This window comes from Ambystoma mexicanum, chromosome 5p, assembly GCF_040938575.1.
Source record: "Ambystoma mexicanum isolate Mex_15411 chromosome 5p, UKY_AmexF1_1, whole genome shotgun sequence".
Lineage (NCBI taxonomy): Eukaryota > Metazoa > Chordata > Amphibia > Caudata > Ambystomatidae > Ambystoma > Ambystoma mexicanum.
In genome coordinates, this window is record NC_090930.1 from 545,822,730 (window position 1) to 545,840,189 (window position 17,460).

The window sequence follows — 17,460 nt, forward strand, 5'->3', positions numbered from 1 at the left end:
TGCTTCCTAATACGTCAACGACCGCATATTGTGTCCAACCCAATGGCAAAAAAACAATTGCGCTGAGTTTAATATTGTTAGCTTGACGTAGTGTTAATAAAAAACACAGTATGCCAAATCCCTCTGTACACCAAAATGATTCAGCTCGAACACTGCTTCTCGATGTCAACTTCAAAAGACAGACTAGATTAGGGGGGTGGGGGGTGTTGATAACGTCACGTAACAGAAAGCTTAGAATGCCTTTATAACTCCCATCCTAGAAATGGTTGGCTCCCTGAATGTTTTGAGGCACCAACGGACAATGCTCCCCTCAAATTCTGCTCCTCCTGTAATAACCGGTTTCCTTGGGTTGACACACACACAGGGTGTGCAGTACTTTCTCTCATTGAGTCAACGGGAAGGTAAGGTAGGAGAGGCATGGTATCACAAGTATGACACTGACACAATGAATACAATTTGTAAAACCTTTATTGAAAATGTTGGGGCTGGAGAAACTCCTACTTTGCCCTCTAACTAAAATGGGAGTAGTCTCAACTACCAAATGATAAACAAAACTATCCTAATGGAGTCTGTCAAATCAAAATTGACTATGCTAATAAAACATAATGCCTGCCATATCTCTTGTACAAAAAGTGTAAAAAGGAGAAATGTATGCAAAGGAAAAATCAGTGTTTAAAGAATAAATGCGGTTGAACCAGCTCTCCTCCCCATGGTAGACCTCACAGGGTAAGGCTGTCCTTGTAGGCAGGATGACGCACTCTGACTCAGTTTTCAACACTATAAACAGTTCAAAACCATGGATTTTCCACATTAAAGTATTTCTAGACTTTCAAAATTGTACTACAACACAGAGTTCACAAAGGTCCCCTCTGTCCGGCTCAGACCTTTCACGTCAAAATTCCACACAAACTTGCAAGGGGCTCCTTTCCCCAAGCTTATTGTACTTCGGGTCTCCCTCAATCGGGTTTGGACCACTTTCTGATATCGAAGACTTTCAAATGTTCATGGCTCTTTACAGACCACTGCAGGACCACTTCAGCTTCAAACAATGTACTTTTCACTGAGACTTTTGAGTGGGCTACTTCCTTTCGCCAGACCACTCCGTTACTTCGTATCGCTGATCTCACAGCTGCCTTTTACTTCAAAGTTCCTTCACGGGTCGGCCTTTCTTCGCGTTTCATCCGCACATGTGCAGCCTTCACTTGAGACATAATGTTGCTACTTCATTGGCTTTAACACACCGGTCTCCCAGGTGACTTGCCAACTCACCGGCTGTGTGCGTCTTTCTTGCTTTGCTATTTCCAATTCACAAGTCAAGGTTTGTACCACAGGCTTGGCCTCGCCTTCCCAACCCTGCCGTTCAACCTAGAGGGTCGCTGGCGTCCTTGAAACAATGCAATCTTGTGGGATCGGGGCTTCTCCACGTCTGTGTCGGGGTCTGTCTGATGCAATGACCTCCACTAGGGAACCCTTGGGGGTTTTCGGCCCCCCTGCTCTTGTCCCCTGGTTCGTTGCTCTGCTCCAGTGCTTGTACTCGTGGTTCCACCTTGCTCAGAGTGTCTTTAGGTGTCGCCTTTTATTCGGGTGAGGATCGCTTACTGTTATCAGGTGTATGCACTTAGTGTAAATTGTCTGACTCGATTAACGGGACATGTGCAGTACGATGTCAGAGTTGGTCTGGTTACTCCGTCCGTCACCCTCTTCCTTGGCCCAGTGTTTGTGTTAAAAGGGGCAGGGGGAGTTGGGACTCCGGAAAATCCTAAAAAATAGGATTTGGTAGAAGATCAAAAAAAGGGGGGTGGGATACAGCGTCTCACCTTCGGCTACCTCACCACCACGCCCCGAAGACCCCTCATCCAAGTAATCCTCCTGCACTGGTCCACCCCCAGGGTCTGGATCCAAAGGCGATGGCCGTGCCCTGGCCACCTGAGATCCCCGGGGACTAGTGGGAGAAACCCCCTCTGGTTTCTCAGTGTCAGACTTGCAAGCTTTTTAAGGCAACAATACTTGGAGAGGCAGGTCATTGAGGAAGCATTAGTAAAACATGAAGACAATGAGGAAGCAGTAATTCTTGATGAAAATCAAGATATTGAACCAGATGATTATCCTAATCCTGCAGCAGATGTGAACGAACCACCTATAACCTCGCCCCCCACTGATGATCATTGTCTTTATAATTACCGGTTACGGAGAGCAGCAAATGCGTTTGGCTTCAAAATAGGAGTTGGAGGAGGTTACAGAACTTAATTGAGGACATTCTACGGGGAAGCTCAATATATACCTCTTTTAAAATCTGTGAAACAGGAATAGAAACCTCTTTGCTAAATCCTGTGGTCACTAAAGACATCAACTCCCAGGTTGAAAAGAAATGTAAACTGGCACCTGGTGACCTGATGTATATTAGATCCTCCTGATTGAAAGCGGGAGCAAACATGTCTATGGTATCTGAAGGAAGGTGTCAACCTGGTTGGCTTTACAAGCTGTAATAGCTAATTTTTTTTTTTTTTTTTTTAAATTATTTTATTTATTTGTTTCAATCAAATAAATGATTTTTACAAAGTTTTCCATTCGCGTTTCAATTTCTCTTTTTAGTTAACCTCTTCAGCCGGCCTCTGGCCCTTTGATTTGGTTCTTATTCTTGACTGGTTTCAAGTTTACTCAGGGCATATTGGAGTAGTTTTGTTGTCGCCATTAGCCAGGTTGGTCTATCGCCACTGATCAGCCTTGAATACCAGCATACTTCTGGTTCCAGCGATAGGGCAGATGCGAAATGTCTCATAAAACTGTACCTCATTTTCCCAATTTCCGTGCATCTAAGAAGTGGGTGCCGTATCGTTTCCTTCTCATTCTGGTTATGGCAAAGTCTGCAGTTGCTGGTGTCAGAGAGGCCTCTTATGAATTTAATTTCATTCGTTGGCAACAAATTCAATCTTGCTCTTAGCAGGCAATTTCTCGCTTGTTTATTCGGGAATTGTTTTATATATCCCTGTAGTTCGTTCAGCCCTTTTGTGTTCGGTGGTAAGTGGGACGTCAATTTATTTTCGGATGCTTTATCCAACGTCTGTATCTAGTCTACGTCTTTTATTTTTCTTTGGATCTTTGATGAATTAAGTAACAATTCTTCTTCGTTACTCTCGATGGAACTAAGCAATAACAGCATGTTTTCCTTCCAAGTCTGTAACGTCTTGTTGGAGCCAGTGTCCAACTCCAATTTGATTAATTTAAACAGGATAGGGCTATCTGGAGCGAGACATTTCCTGTATAAATTTAGAGAGTGGCAGTTTACTGACCCATGAAGTGACAGCAAGCTCAATTCTCTACGAATAGAGGCGATCGGTGTAGAAGAAGGTAGGCCAAGGACATTTCTCCAATAATAAGCTTCCAGTTTAGGCCAAATGGAGGAGGGTAGCTGTAGCATGCCGTCCGCTCTGTACGTTATTGAGGGAACCACTTTTGATTTGTAAAAGTTTAAGGCTGGAATCATTGAAAACCGGCCACATGTTTGGTCGATTGCTTTGCCTTTAGTAACTAGTGACCTGATTTTTGTACGGAGTACTTCCTGCATGGCCAGGTCTTTTCGGGAACTGTCCAGTGTTGCGCCTAGGTATTTGAAAGTTAACACCTTTTCAATCGGAGACGAATGGTAGTACCATTTGTTGCTGTCTACTTTTTTTGTTGTTCTTTCTAGTATCAGGATTTTTGTCTTTGCTTTGTTCACTTCCAGATTATTTACTGTCACATAGGAGAAGAGATTGTCCAACTGACGTTGTAGGCCCACAGGGGTCTGATAAATCAAGATTAGGTCGTCAGCGTAAAGGAGTCTGCTTATTCTTAGCGCCCCCAATTTAGGTGGAAACGATCTTACTGTTGCTTCCGATTGCTGGTAGTCTCCGATATATAAGAAAATTGAGGGAGCTAGAGGGCAGCCTTGCTTTACACCTCTGCTTGCCTTGATAGCTGATGAGGGTGTTCCTTTGAAATTTAGTCGCACTCTAACCGTGGTGTTTGTATGGAGGGCTTTAATGGGCTCCAGGATTTCTTTTGGGCACGCCCAAGCTTCAAGTTTGTTCCATAGAAGTGTTCTATCAACTCTATCAAAAGCCTGGGTAAAATCTATAAACGGCAGGCATAGCCCGGGTCCTCCTTCCAACGTTCTACTTTTAAGCAGGCTCAGCATCAGGATGTTAACGTTGGTTCCTGGTTTCTTTTTGAAGCCGGATTGAAAATGGTCATTGCAAGGTGCCTCTTTGGCCCAGGCTTGGAATCGTCTCAATAGCAGTGAGCCGTATACCTTACCAATTGGATCCAGTAGGGCTATTGGCCAGTAGTTTAGAGGATTTTTGGGGTCTCCCTTTTTGTATATAGGCACTATAATGGCCGTCGTCCATGATTCTGGTATTGATCTGAACTCTGAACATCTTGCGAAGACTTTACACATGAAGGTGGCCCAGGCGACCGGATGCACTTTTAAGTCGATATTGGTGATGCCCTCCGGTCACGGGGCTCTGGAATTTTTCAGTGACGTTATTAGCTTGAGGGTTTCTTCTTTGTCCTCTAAAGTAATCCAGGTGCTGATGTAGTCAACGGTTTTGGTTCTCTGATTCACGTCTGGAAGTTTAAAGGTTTCCTCTATATGTTTGCTCCAAGTCCTCTCTCCAATAGTGTTTTGGATGATGCTTTTTTTCGTCGAAGATGTAGAATTTAGCAGTGACCAAAATTCTTTTGAGTTTTTTGAGCAAATCGATTTTATAATTGCCTCAGCGTCCTGTTGGTGCATATTTAATCGGTGGCTACGCAGCCAAGAGCTGTATATGTTTTTAGCATTTCGCTTTGCATCTTCAGCTTCATCGCTTCATCGCTGGTCAGTTTTGTTGCATTTCTCAGTGCTTTCCGATGTAATAGCTAATGCAACTGCGCTCCTGGCTAGGTACAATATGACCCAGTGGGACTGGATGGATGATTTCTTAAAAGTAGTAGCGGAACCCTTGCGATCATCCAGTAAAATAATCGATTAGGTCGGTCATTGCTCATTGAGACAAATTGCAGAAGCCACTCGTCAACATGCATATGATATGGCATTTGTAACACGCCTATATACAAGTGTTTCAAGACGCAACGAGGCAAGGAAGGGGGAACAGAGGGAGGACAGAGACAACAATCTTACTAGGCCAAGTGACCTTGAGATCGCCCAAGTGTAGGGGAGGGGGTGAGGGAAAAGTGCAAGGGGAAAGGAGAGTGGGCAGTGCTGTACATGGGATCAAAACAATAACCAGAGGTGCGGCCCGCAGGTGGCAGGTGCAAGGGTAAGTGCAGACAGCAGGTGTCTCGGGGTTTAGGACAAACTCTGGCAACACTGCTAGACATGCCCATACTGGATACTGTATGGGTGCAGAAGGAGGAGACTGACACACAGGTGGCATAGTGATTGCTATAGACTTTTTTATTAGCAATTAAAATAAGAGAAAATGTAACTTTCCCTAACTAAAGGGGTTTCCGTGCCTCAACTAAAATACTTAGTGTTCGGTTAGAATGTTGTGTAAATCAATAGTTCACCGTCCTGTGTCAATTGCCTACTCTGTCCCTTACACTTATAACTAAACTAAAAAGGTAGTGGATCTTCTTGGTTCAGATGAATGGCTCCCTTCTTCTGGACAGTGGATCACAGGTCCAGTTAGGTGGGATCTTTACCTGAAAGAATGACTCCCTTCCACAGGTCTCAATCCCTTTTCAAGGCACAAAATAAAGTTTCAGATTGTAACACCAAAAAGTAGTTAAGTTATCAACACAAATTCAAAAGGTATAGTTCCAGTTCAGTCAACATTCTGTATTGCCCGTAATGGCTTATTCAGTATTGGGTTCCTGTAGAATGCCTCACACCTCCAGGTATCTTGACACAAAGCCATGGGGAATGTCTCCCTTCCCCTGGCCTTTGTCAGGCTTTTGACAGTTCACAATGCTAGGGGGAATGTTCACTTCACCTAGCCTTTCTTTTGCTTGTAGCTGGGGGTCATCCGACCCGTTTTTCTTTCTTGTGCGTTTGGGTAGACCTGGTTTACTCCCCTGCCATGGTAGTGTCACACAGAAGGTGACTTGTACTTCTCCTTTTTATGGATGCAGGTCTCAGACCAGTATTTATCTAATGTGGGAGTTTAGCAAATCTTTTTTTTTTAAATTGTTTTTATAACACACTTAATACCAGCGAGTGGTTTCTAAGCGATTGATCGGGATTCAAACCCGTGTTACGCTGCGTTGTCTTGCTTCCAAGACAAACTCATTGCCCCTAAGCTAGCCTTCCTCCCCAAAGCCTGGTACGCTCTCCTGCCAGGTTATGCCAAAAATAGATTGCTGCTTCTCGGTTCTCACTTTGGCAGTTGGGGTCCCCAACCCCTTCACTGGTGGCCTAAGGCTTTGGCCCAATTACTTAGAAGGACAATTCAGCCATTTCCCTGCGTCCCCTCTGGCTCTTTCGTGCCTCCTCTTACCTTCTCGGGGGTTCGGACATGTTCCAGTGTTTTCCTGGGACAGTGTTTTCATATTGATAAGAGGTGTCTACGGCCTAAATAAAAAAATGTTTTTATACATTGTCTTACCGGAGTGTTCAGTGTTGGAATTTTCATCTTTAGGATGCATCTTCCTGACCGGTCAACCACAGAACTTTTAGCTTCGACTTGGTAAATATGTTACCTTGTCCCCAGGTGAGTGGCAATCCTTTCCCCTCCGACCTAGTCTTTTACTCTTTATGGGTGACCTTTTTATGTCTCGCCATAGTGTGTGATTGCAGTTAGTTTCCTATAACTTTGGACTGACTGTAATGTACTAGGGCAGCACACAGCATTTTAAATACAGCGGCTTCCTTTTTAATTATCCTATTTCTTGGGCGAACTACTGTTCCCAAGAGGTAAAGTGGGATTCACATCCCCTTAATATTGATTTAAGTGAGCCAGCACACCCCACCTTATGCGGAGTGCTGGGGGATACAATGTCTTCACTTTCGTACTTACCTGGTAACATATTTTGTTGGTTGCAAGTTTACTTGAATGGATGCTGGCAGTGGTTTTATCTTAGTGACTTTTAGTCTTATTACTCGGAGGCTGTTAAATCAGCCTCAGTAATGCACAGAAGGGACCCATTCTGCTAGAATATTTGACTCCTCCCTTTTTCACCATTTCTTGTTTGCTTGTTGATTCCGAGTTCTTCCCCTGCCATTGTAGGTGGGAACGACCCCTGTGGAAGTTTTGTCTTAGGCAGGAATCCTTTGTATTCCCTGCCAAGGCTCCAGAGTGTCTGAGAAGGCCGGAAGCAAGGGAGGAGTCCAAAACTCTGCAACCCTTTGTCTTTCATGTTGCCTGATGGGAACCAAATTCCAATGGGGGCACTGGCTGTCCTGATTGGATAGCCAGACCACCCCTTTCTGTAAACTGCAGGGAGAGTTTGCAGAAGTTGTGCTGTAGTTCCTTATAAACACTCCTAACCTGGAAGCTGCTGACAAGTCGACCACTGGAGCTGAATCCGAAGATGAAGAAAAGACGCCTGTAGCAATTTCCAGCAACTGGAGAGCCTGCTGTGTAACCAAAGCCTGATGTAACCCTTCCTTTCAATCGACCTGGGGCCCCGAATGCGACGACTTTTACCCAAAGGATGGTGTTATCCACTAGGCTCAAGAAGACCTGCATTTTGAGCCTTCCCACAATGTGCTGCGACCTTGCTTTCCTACAAACCGCCAATACCTTGGGACCTCAAGCTGAGTGCGGTGCATGGTCTTAAGATGTCCGAATCCGTCTGAAACTTTGGACTCCTGCTGGCTCTCCAAAGAGACGATTCGAATCCCTGAAGTCCCCTCACCAGAGTGTAGGACCAAGAGAGTGAAGAGAATCCGACTGGCGATATTTGTTCTTCACCTGGCTGCTGTAATAAGGCGCCACATCCAGAGCCGCCAACATCTGTGAAGAAATCTTAGCTTAAAGCCTTCTCTGACTGCTTCTGGAAGTTCCTATCCAGTGTACAGTTCTTGCGTCTCCAGACCAAGAATCGAGGGACTGGGTCATGTGCTGCTGAACCCGGAAGGCATCCACCAAGGAGCTCATCTTTTCTCCTAAGGTACTCTGTGGGCTTGGGTTATAATTACCTTAAGTCTGGTGTGCATTCTGTGAGGCTGAGTGGGTGATTCGTGTGGTTGGGAGTTTGCCCATACCACTTGCTCAAGTCTAATGCTGGAACACAGGGCGCCTTCTGTGAAATCCCTGAACACTTTTAATTAACTCTGAAGCTAATGCTTACTTGTTAAAGAAGAGATCCTCGAACTTTGACTTTCCTGCATCTGAAAGCTGTGCTGACTTACCTACAGCTGGCACCTAGATCACCGGTGTCCCTCTTCTGCCTCTGCGAAAACTCATGCTATAGACTAGGGAAGAACTTTGTAAGATAAGGATTCTGCCTTGAAAGTATAAACCGTGTAAACGTACTTCCTTGCTTAAGAAGTTAGTGTGGTAACAGTATTACTGAAAGAAGTTAAAAAGTGTCATTATGTTATGCTTACCCTTGAATTGAATTCTTCCCCTCTAAAAAGTATAGAAGTTGCTAACTTTGAATAGTGTTACCCCCCTTCCAAAAAGTAATAAGTATTGGTGCTGTTTTATTATTCTTAAACTGAATGAGTGTAAAAGCTTACCAATAGGGTTTACTCGCCATGAATAACATTGTGTCATTCTTAAAGTAGGTCATTGGGTTTTGCTTTCCCTGGTCTGAGTTAATGCATGTCTTTGAGTTGCTAGTAGCTCCTCTTAAAAGTATATAGGTTTTACTCTCTTGATTAGCTGCTGCTATTCTAAACGTGTAACACTGGGTGGTGCTTCCCTGAATTGCTTTGGTGCTTTTCTAAAATAGTTTCATAAAGTTCTTACTCACCTTAGAAACTGTATTGTACACTTCTTAAAAGTATTCTGGGTATAACTATTAGTGCATAGTTATGTACTGGGACGAGGAAGAGGAGACTGATAGCAATGAACACTACACCGCCATTTTACCACTCTGGTACTGGGACGAGGAAGATGCCTGAAGTGTATGGTGAGAGTCAGGCATGTCCCCTTAATCCTGGTCAGGCAAACTAAATGAAAGGTCCACACCTGCAACCTATTCAGGAGTTGCAGGTATATAAAGAGAGTGGCAGTGAACACCACAGGGAGAAACTGGGAGGCCTGTGGGGTGGAGGCCAGCAGGACAACCATTTCCGAAGGAGGCAGCCGTGGTGGGACCTTTGGAGTAGCCAGGATGCCGACCAGCAGTCCAGAAAGCCTGTAAAGCCCAAGTCGCATTGGGCTTTCACAGGAGAGGAAGCCTCTGTGACAAGTAATCGGCAGCCGGAGCTGTGAACGTGCAGGGCGCCATCCGTGTCCACATAGAGGCAGCAGAGCAACCAGCGTGGGCAAGACAGGCCGCAGTGTGCGAGCGGGACACACCAGAGCTGGCCCGCCGACCTAAGAAGCAGGACAGAAGCAGCCAGAGCCGCCGAGGGTCAACGTGGAGGACCGTGCGTGTCAAGGAGAAGCACTCAACAGCCGGGGTGTTTTTAGCGGGCTGCAAATAGGTAATGAATTACCAAACTGAAAATGAAGTATATTGGATGCATATCGAATACCGAACTGAATGGAAACTTGGTATTAAGCATATCAAATGCATATTGAATACAGAAATGAATGGAAACGTGAAATTAAGCATATTGAAAATCTGTTGAATAACGAAACTGAATGAAACCTTGCAATTAAACGTATTTAATATTGAACAGAGTAAAACCTTATGGGCAAAATATATAACAAGAGTACTGCCAAAGAGAAAGTGCCCATGTGAAAACGTTATGAAAAAGAGCACAAGTGTGAAAGAGTGCCACAGAAAGGTGGGACATGAGCAAGACAACCAGAAAGTGAACTTTGAGTAAATGTAGTGCAGCAAGGCCAAAGACTGGCAAGATGTGTGTGACATGTTATGGCAGAGCCAAGGGGCTAAGCAGGAGAAGCCAGATGAGTGCAAAATAAAGACCAGAGGCCAATAAAGAGAAACAAAGGAACGTGATTCTGAACACAGGGACAATTCTAGAGGAATCTGTGTGGGCAGAGGAGTCTAGGGATCGTGGTTGCGTGACATGTGATGGGTGGACCATTTGGTTTGACAACTGCGCCTGTAAGAAACAGACATTGTGAAATAAACACAGAAGAAGCACAAAGTGAGCTGGCGAAGCAATTCAGAAAGATGGTCAGGCTGACCTTGAGTTGTTAAACTTTTTGAAAGACTGAAACAAGTAGAAGTGGCAGAGCTAAAATCTTGGGTAAGGGAACCCTGGGACTTGAGGAACTGCAAGTATTGTCTTCAGGACTGGGCCTCAAGACCCTTTTCTTTTGAACTGTGGTGCTTTTACCTTGGGGAAAGGAGACTCAAGGATTGGGTGGAACAGTAATATATGGAACTTGAGGAAGGTAATTCTGAGACTCTGTGGAACTTTTTTGAACTTGGGGAAGGGGAGATGAAAAGGAAGCTACGATCACCATTTCTTGATTGACATACCTACACACTGTTTGGCTTTAGTTGGGAGGGCAGGGCAGGCATAGGTTTTCTACACATACAGACTTTAGGGTTGAACTCTTACATTCCTTAGTTTCGTTCAGGTAGGGAAATCCCACCATACAATAGGGCAAGTTAGGCCTTCTACCATCCTGAAATTTAAGTTAATAAATATCTTTTGTTTGAACTAGAAGTCTGTGTCTTGCTTCATGATGCCTTCACAGTACAATAGATACATTACTTACCTTGAAATACATTGTGTATTTCTTAAAGCGTAATTATTTTGCTTTCCCTGATTTGCTCAGTGCATTCTAAAATAGTTGAGTGTTCATAGTTTTCATTGAGTAGCTTGAGGCCCTTCCAGAAAGTATGAATTTATTTACTAGCTCTGAACTGAGTTTAAAAAGTAATGTTCCTAGGTGTATACTTGTGACAGGGATGGTTAATTATGTGATTTCATAACTGAGTCACTGCATGACTGACTGGGTCAACTAACCTTGAAATACTGATGGTATTCTAAAAGTATATCTAAACCCCAAGAATAGTTTGTTATTTATATAGCACTCTAAGCCCTGAGGCATCATGGCACTGTTCCATCACCAGTTGCTCAAATGACAGTTCAGGCATTAGTGTAAGTCAGATATCCAGTTTGTCAGTTTCACGATTCTGCCCCAGGACGTAGGAAGGACTTGGCAGTTCATATTAGGAGAGCATCAATTTATTTTAAAGCTCTCCGGAATGTCCAATAAGAGTGTTCAGCACGTAATTTGGGCGGGAGGAGGTTCCAATGTTTGGCCGCAATGGGCGGGAATCTAGAGCCTCCAGCTTTGGCCCGTTTAAATTTGGGCTGGGTTATGCGATGGACATAGGCTGGTCTGGAGGAGGCTGCTTTTGTTATTTTGTTTACATAAGTAGGCCCTTGACAGCTGCCTCACAATAGCCTGAGCCATTGTAGGATCCAGGTTTGAGTATTGCAATGCCCTTTTTGCAGGCACCACTGCTATCCACATTCTGAATATGGATGTTATCCAGAACAATGCACTCGGAGCAGCACTGAATATCCCCAAAGCTGAACATATAGTTGGGGTGTCCTAGTGCTCTGCGTGGGCGCTTAACTGATCCATTCACCATTCTCATCCCCTCCTAAAACTAAGCCTTGCTGTTCATTCACACTACCCATATAGTTTGACCAGACATTAGTGTTCGTCTCTGTTCACTAGAATAATCTCGGAATCTGTGAACATGGTTGCTTCTGAAAATCCATCTCCAGTGTCCTTGCTACTCTCTGTTGGTACGAGATGCCCCACCACAAATAAATGCATGCCACGTTTCCTCCTTTATGAATGGCAACACTACCTATGCCAGGCGGCTACAGCGGTGGGACCCCCCCCCCCGTCCCCCACCTCCCCTTTTCAGTCAAACAATTCTGCGATGTAACATCTCTCTTTTAATGTATTGCAGAAGGATGTTATTGTGGGAGTAGTTTAGGGACTGTTTGAGCTGCTGCCAGAGTTTAGCATTTAAAAACCACGTTTGCAAAATGTCTTAGTTGCAGCAGCCCTACAGATGAGTGGCATAAAAGTCACTCCATAAAAATAGCCAACACCAACAAAAACGGGATTGAAAACACTCTGGGCAAAAAAGAAACAACCCACAGATGGTTTTGGATAATTGTTTGCAGCAGAGCTACGCAGCAGAAGTTAAAACTGCATCTTTTAAGTTACTTTAATTACTAAGTGCAAAGATTATGGATTACAAGAAGATATTGGAGTTTAAGCCCATTGGGAATATGAATGACTTTATTTACTGCCTACAAAATAATTTTACTCCAGACTGTAAACAATTGTAAATGCTCACTTCAAAATCTAATCTGGAGACCCGAGTTTAGCGATTACACACTTAGCTGTGAGGGGTTATCGTCTCTTTAATTGATCAGAACTACCAGTTACCCAACGTTGATTAAAAGTTTGATATCTAATTAAACCAAAGTTTGTAATGTAGTTCCTGCGAAAGATTGTAAACCAAATCTGTAGAAATTAAAGGAAATCGTCCTATGTTAAATTGACCAAGCCATTGTCGTGTGTGTAAGGCAGTGCTTTCTTCCCTGTATTTATGCATGGAAGGAGAATAACAGACATCAAGGATTATCTAATAAGGTTTTCCTGGCTCAATTTTACGGAGGGCAAAGGACTGGGTAAGTGACAGTAATAAGATTGTTCACCCAAAAAATGCTATAAAAATAGACTCTGCGAAGGTAATTGTTTTTGCAGTGTGACGAATCGAGGAATTCGTCCCTTCTCACGGGGGAGCTCCCGCTTGAGAGGCTAAGGAGGCGAGTCTGCTCCGCAATCCCCACCCTAGAGATAGGGGCAAGTGGGACCTCATTGGCAGAGACTCTTAGCCCCCTCCCACCCCCTTTAGAGGACAAGGACTCCCGTTCCTGTGAGGGGCTCCCTCAAGCTGTGCACGCTGTGATGGGATGCTCAAACATATCTGACTTAACTATCAAGCCTGGGGACGAAGAAACACTTAAGAAATGCTATTGTAATATGAATAAGGCACATGTCCCTTTAAATCAAAATGTCAAATTTACTGGGAGGAGTATGTAAAATAATGTGCGTCCACCGAGTAATGGAGAGAGAGGAGGGTCTAGGCAGGCACAGGAAGGCCCAGACCTCAGGAGGTGGAGTGAGCAGAAGCCAACAAGCCAGCAAGTTTGAAACTTGCAGGAAAGTGAGGGACGGGACGCCAGAGGCATGGCGAGTCCCGAGACGCCAGAGGCATGGCGAGTCCCGAGACGCCAGAGGCATGGCGAGTCCCGAGACGTAGAAGCCGACAGGGAAGGAGCCCGGACAAAGGTGGTGGCGAAACCATGAGGGATCCGTGGTGGACAGTCTGTCCACAAACCACCACAAGCATACAACAGTAGGATGTCTGGTTGGGCACAGAGACCGAGACACTGCAAGGAAGAAGAAAATACTGACCAAAAGAAACAGACGGAGTGGTGCAAAAAAGAACATCCCCTACTAACAGGACTCCTGAAGAGGTTCTCCTCAGCTTGAAGGTAACTGGAAGAAAGGGAATAACGGGAGGCCCAGAGGGAATCATTACCCGACACCAACAACTCGTCTCAGTAGACATCAAGCAGTGAAGTTAAACCTGAAATGTATGAACTTAAAGCATTGACACAGAAGAATGAATTGCTAAAAATTTAAATAAACAGAGAAAACAACCCTAGACAACAATACCCACAGTAAAGGGAAAGGAAACTCAATATTATACACAAAGAATATTATACAAAAGAGGAGTATTATGAGAAGGAGGACAGTGGAACTAGGCAACTGAACTATATGTAAAGCAGAGCATAACAAGCTGGACTATAATCGCCAAGGAGGGAAAGCGTATCGGGGAAATAATTTCCAAGGACACGTTAAAATCAGCAGCCAAGAATATAGATCTTATATAAGGTCTTCTTGGGCCTAATGTTATGAATATGGCTGAGTTGCATAGGCCTGTTATTCACATTGGGCAAATTCTAGCTGTGAAACTTTGAGAGTCCTTCAGTGACTGATCAAGTGGTAAAAAAGTGATATATGGATGCAAGAGGCCCTCTGAAGAAGGCGATTAACCAGGAGGAAAGATGTAGCTAGAATATGGTGCAGCAGTGCTCTTCGCTCACGGCTAAGTTCCTGTGTCGAGCTAATGTAGGAGTGTTACAGCAGTCAAAGTTAGCTAAGAAAAGAACAAGACAACTTGTGAACTTTTGGAAGTCCCTTGGTTTTGCAATCGTGATCCTTTGGCTGGATCATTACCTGTGCACGGTTGTGGTGCTTCCTCCTCTCATCAATCCACGAGAAGAAGACTTCTTCTGGAAGAGAGGGGTTCTTTGAGATTACAACCAAGCTGTGACATCCAGTTTAGGGTATATTACATGTAACATTCATTTTCCAGTTTGTTCAGAAGGCCTATAATAAATAACTATTTTTATACTTGCCTGTATAAATTGAATGTTTGTGTTCTACTGTGTGGACTCATTGAGGGCCCCATACCCCCCTCAGAATAAGGCTTCACTGCTTCTACGTACCTTGATTGGGTTTTGGCAAACCTGGGTTTCCTGTTCATTAGAACTAGGGTAGCCTCCTAATAGCTGTCCGCCCCTTTTTGTGGATAATTGATCAGTAGGTTGTTATTCTTTGCTGGGTCTTCATTAATTATCTGTGTAGCGGTGACCCTTGCATGACCTTACCACTGCTGTGTAAACACTACTCCTCCATTTATAGTTTTTGGAAAATCCTTTTGCCATTTTTAAATTGAAATTCATTTTTGAACTATTTTCATGTTCACCTTTAAAATGCCTCCTCTTTCTAGATTAAAGGATCCTGGACGGGTAAAAACAGAGTGCAGAATCCTTACAGCCATGGAAACCTCTTGAAAAACTGTTGTGAAGTGCTGTGTGGGCCAGTGCAACCCAGGTGAGTCTCTGTGTGATCTAATGTTTCCTCACTCTGCAATGTTCGAAGCAGCTCTGCTACCACTTGTACCAGCACAATTGCCATCTGCTTTTGAATGCTACTTTTGAATTCAAATTGTGCTGTCACCTCTTCCTTTTCTTCTAAATTCGCACACTGGAAAACCTGGCGATGCTTTTGTTCTTCACAAACTAGTGTTAGGACAGTTTTTCTGAAGTCCAACTAAGGGCTTAGTGAAACCATACAACTGAGACAGTACAAACCTCCACTCTTAGTAAGGCTGTTCAACCTGAGTATATGGTATTGATTGATATTTTATTTGTATTGTGCTTGTACACAAGTGTTTCAGGCCGCGACGAGGCAAGGGAGGGTAACTGGGGAGGAAAAAAAACGCAATCTTACTAGGCCCAGTGACATAGAGCATGTACAAGTGCAGGGGAGAGGGAAGGGGTGAAGTGCATGGGGGTGGGAAGAAGATGGATAACAAATAATAAAAGCAGAAAAACAGTTGTAGTGCAGCCAGCAAATGGCAAGTGCTAGGTTTGAGGTGTCAGATAAGTGCCTAAAGAAGAGGGTTGGGGGGACTGTAGGTTTACAGATACAGACCTCAGTGCAACAGATTGCCAGGAGGCAGTGCGGTGGGTGGCAGGGAGAGCAGGTACCTGGGCCCGAAAGTCAGAGGGTGACCAAGTGCACAATGCCGAGATAGAACAAGTCCGCAGGGGAGAGGAGGAGCAAAGGCAGAAGAAAAGAGGAAGGTCTTGAGGTGCTTCCGGTACCGGTGATGGTGCTCAAGTTTCAGAGTGGCAGGGGGGCTGTTCCAGAGGGAGGCCCCAGTCAAAGACAGAAATCTGCCCCAGCTCGTTTCTTTGAAAAACGATAGCGTAGACAGCACAGTCAGGCTTTTCTTAGGAGTGAGAGAGGGCTGTAGGAAGGTACAAAGAACTTGGTAGTATACTAAGGGTTCAGCAGAAACACTGACAACCAGAAGTATTAAAAAAAAAAATAGATTTATTATAAATACAAGTTAGACCAAGATAAATGGTACACAGACAAAAGCACAAACCTTGTTTCGAAAAAACTGTATTTCTAGGCAAGTCAGACCTCATCAAACGCATTTAGTCTAGGACGCACCTATTCAGGTGGGGGGGGGGGGGGATAACACCATGATTACGTGTCTGCAATACAAGGGTATTCGACCCTAGCAGTTGTTCAATGACACTCAGTTAAGAAATCACTTAGTACACCAACCTGCAAGTATACTTTTCTGAGTAGTGGAACACTCATTCAAGGAACAGTGGAAACCTATAACCACATTCAGGATAAGACACCAATATACTAGGCGAGTAAGACCTTAGGGTGTAATATACAATTGCATTTGCTTTTCAGCTCAGTGGAACATAGATTAAGGTAAGCAAGAACTATTTTCACTCATTTAGGATTGCACTAGGCAGACCAAGGTCCGCTAGGCCTACAGAACACTTTAAGAATGGCACACAAATATTCTAGGCAAGTAAAACCTAATGCTGTAATATACTGTTACAGTTGCTTTTCAGGACAGTGGATCACAGATTAAGGTAAGCAATAACTTTCTAACTTATTTTAGGCTGGCCCAAGGCAGACCAAGATAAGTAAAGCCCATATACTTTTTAAACGAGCTATCTGCAATTTAAAGGTAGGTATAATCCTAAGACTGTCTGTGTAAAACAGACCAGGGAACGCAAAACCCAATGTTGCACTTTAAGAATGACTCGATGTTATTCCAGGTAAGTAAAACTCAAGGCAGGCTTAGTTTAGACAGGCTACACAGCAGGCCAGGGAAGCAAGACCCAGTTGGTGAACGTACGCACTCATATTCTGGAAGAAATATGTAACTGAAGGAAACAGTAACTTTTGGGAAGAGGCACAGGTAATTCATAGGTGAGTCAAATAACTTTACATATACTTTTCAGAATGGCAGAAAACATTAAAGGTAAGTAAGTACTTTTGGAACTGCTCACTCAGAGTTAGTTACCAACTAACTCTTTCACAAGTAAGTACACTTGTAACACGTGTTACATTTCTCAAGGCAGAATCCTTTTATTATCGAGCCCTTCCCTAGTCTATTGCATGAGTCCTCTCCGAGGCAGAAGAGGGACTCTAGTGCTCTAGGTGCCAGCTGTAGGCAGGGTGAGGTAGGGTTCAGTTGCAGAAAGTTCCTGCGGAAGAATGTACAAACAAGTAAGTAGTTTACTTTTTATAGTTACTTAGGGTCCAGGGACTTCAAAGAACACAGCCTTGGAGAATTCCAGCAGTGGGTCATGGTGAGCTGGATCAGAGGACTCCCAATCACAGAAAACAACCCAAAAGCTTTACAGAAATCACATAGGTTGAAGGTAAGTAAATGCCCGAGCCTATACAGTACCCTCCGCACGGAAGGAGTTGCAGCAGGAAGACTTCA

General features: G+C 44.1%; 1 protein-coding gene across 2 annotated transcripts in view; it reads left to right on the forward strand.

The window, feature by feature from the left end:
* Positions 1 to 17,460, forward strand: part of ZDHHC9 (zinc finger DHHC-type palmitoyltransferase 9) — a 377,235-nt gene that overhangs the window by 312,046 nt on the left and 47,729 nt on the right. For both annotated transcript variants that reach the window (XM_069612973.1, XM_069612972.1), the window contains exon 8: positions 14,920 to 15,023. In XM_069612973.1, the coding sequence (XP_069469074.1) occupies positions 14,920 to 15,023 (104 nt within the window). The remainder of the gene's footprint in view (positions 1 to 14,919; positions 15,024 to 17,460) is intronic.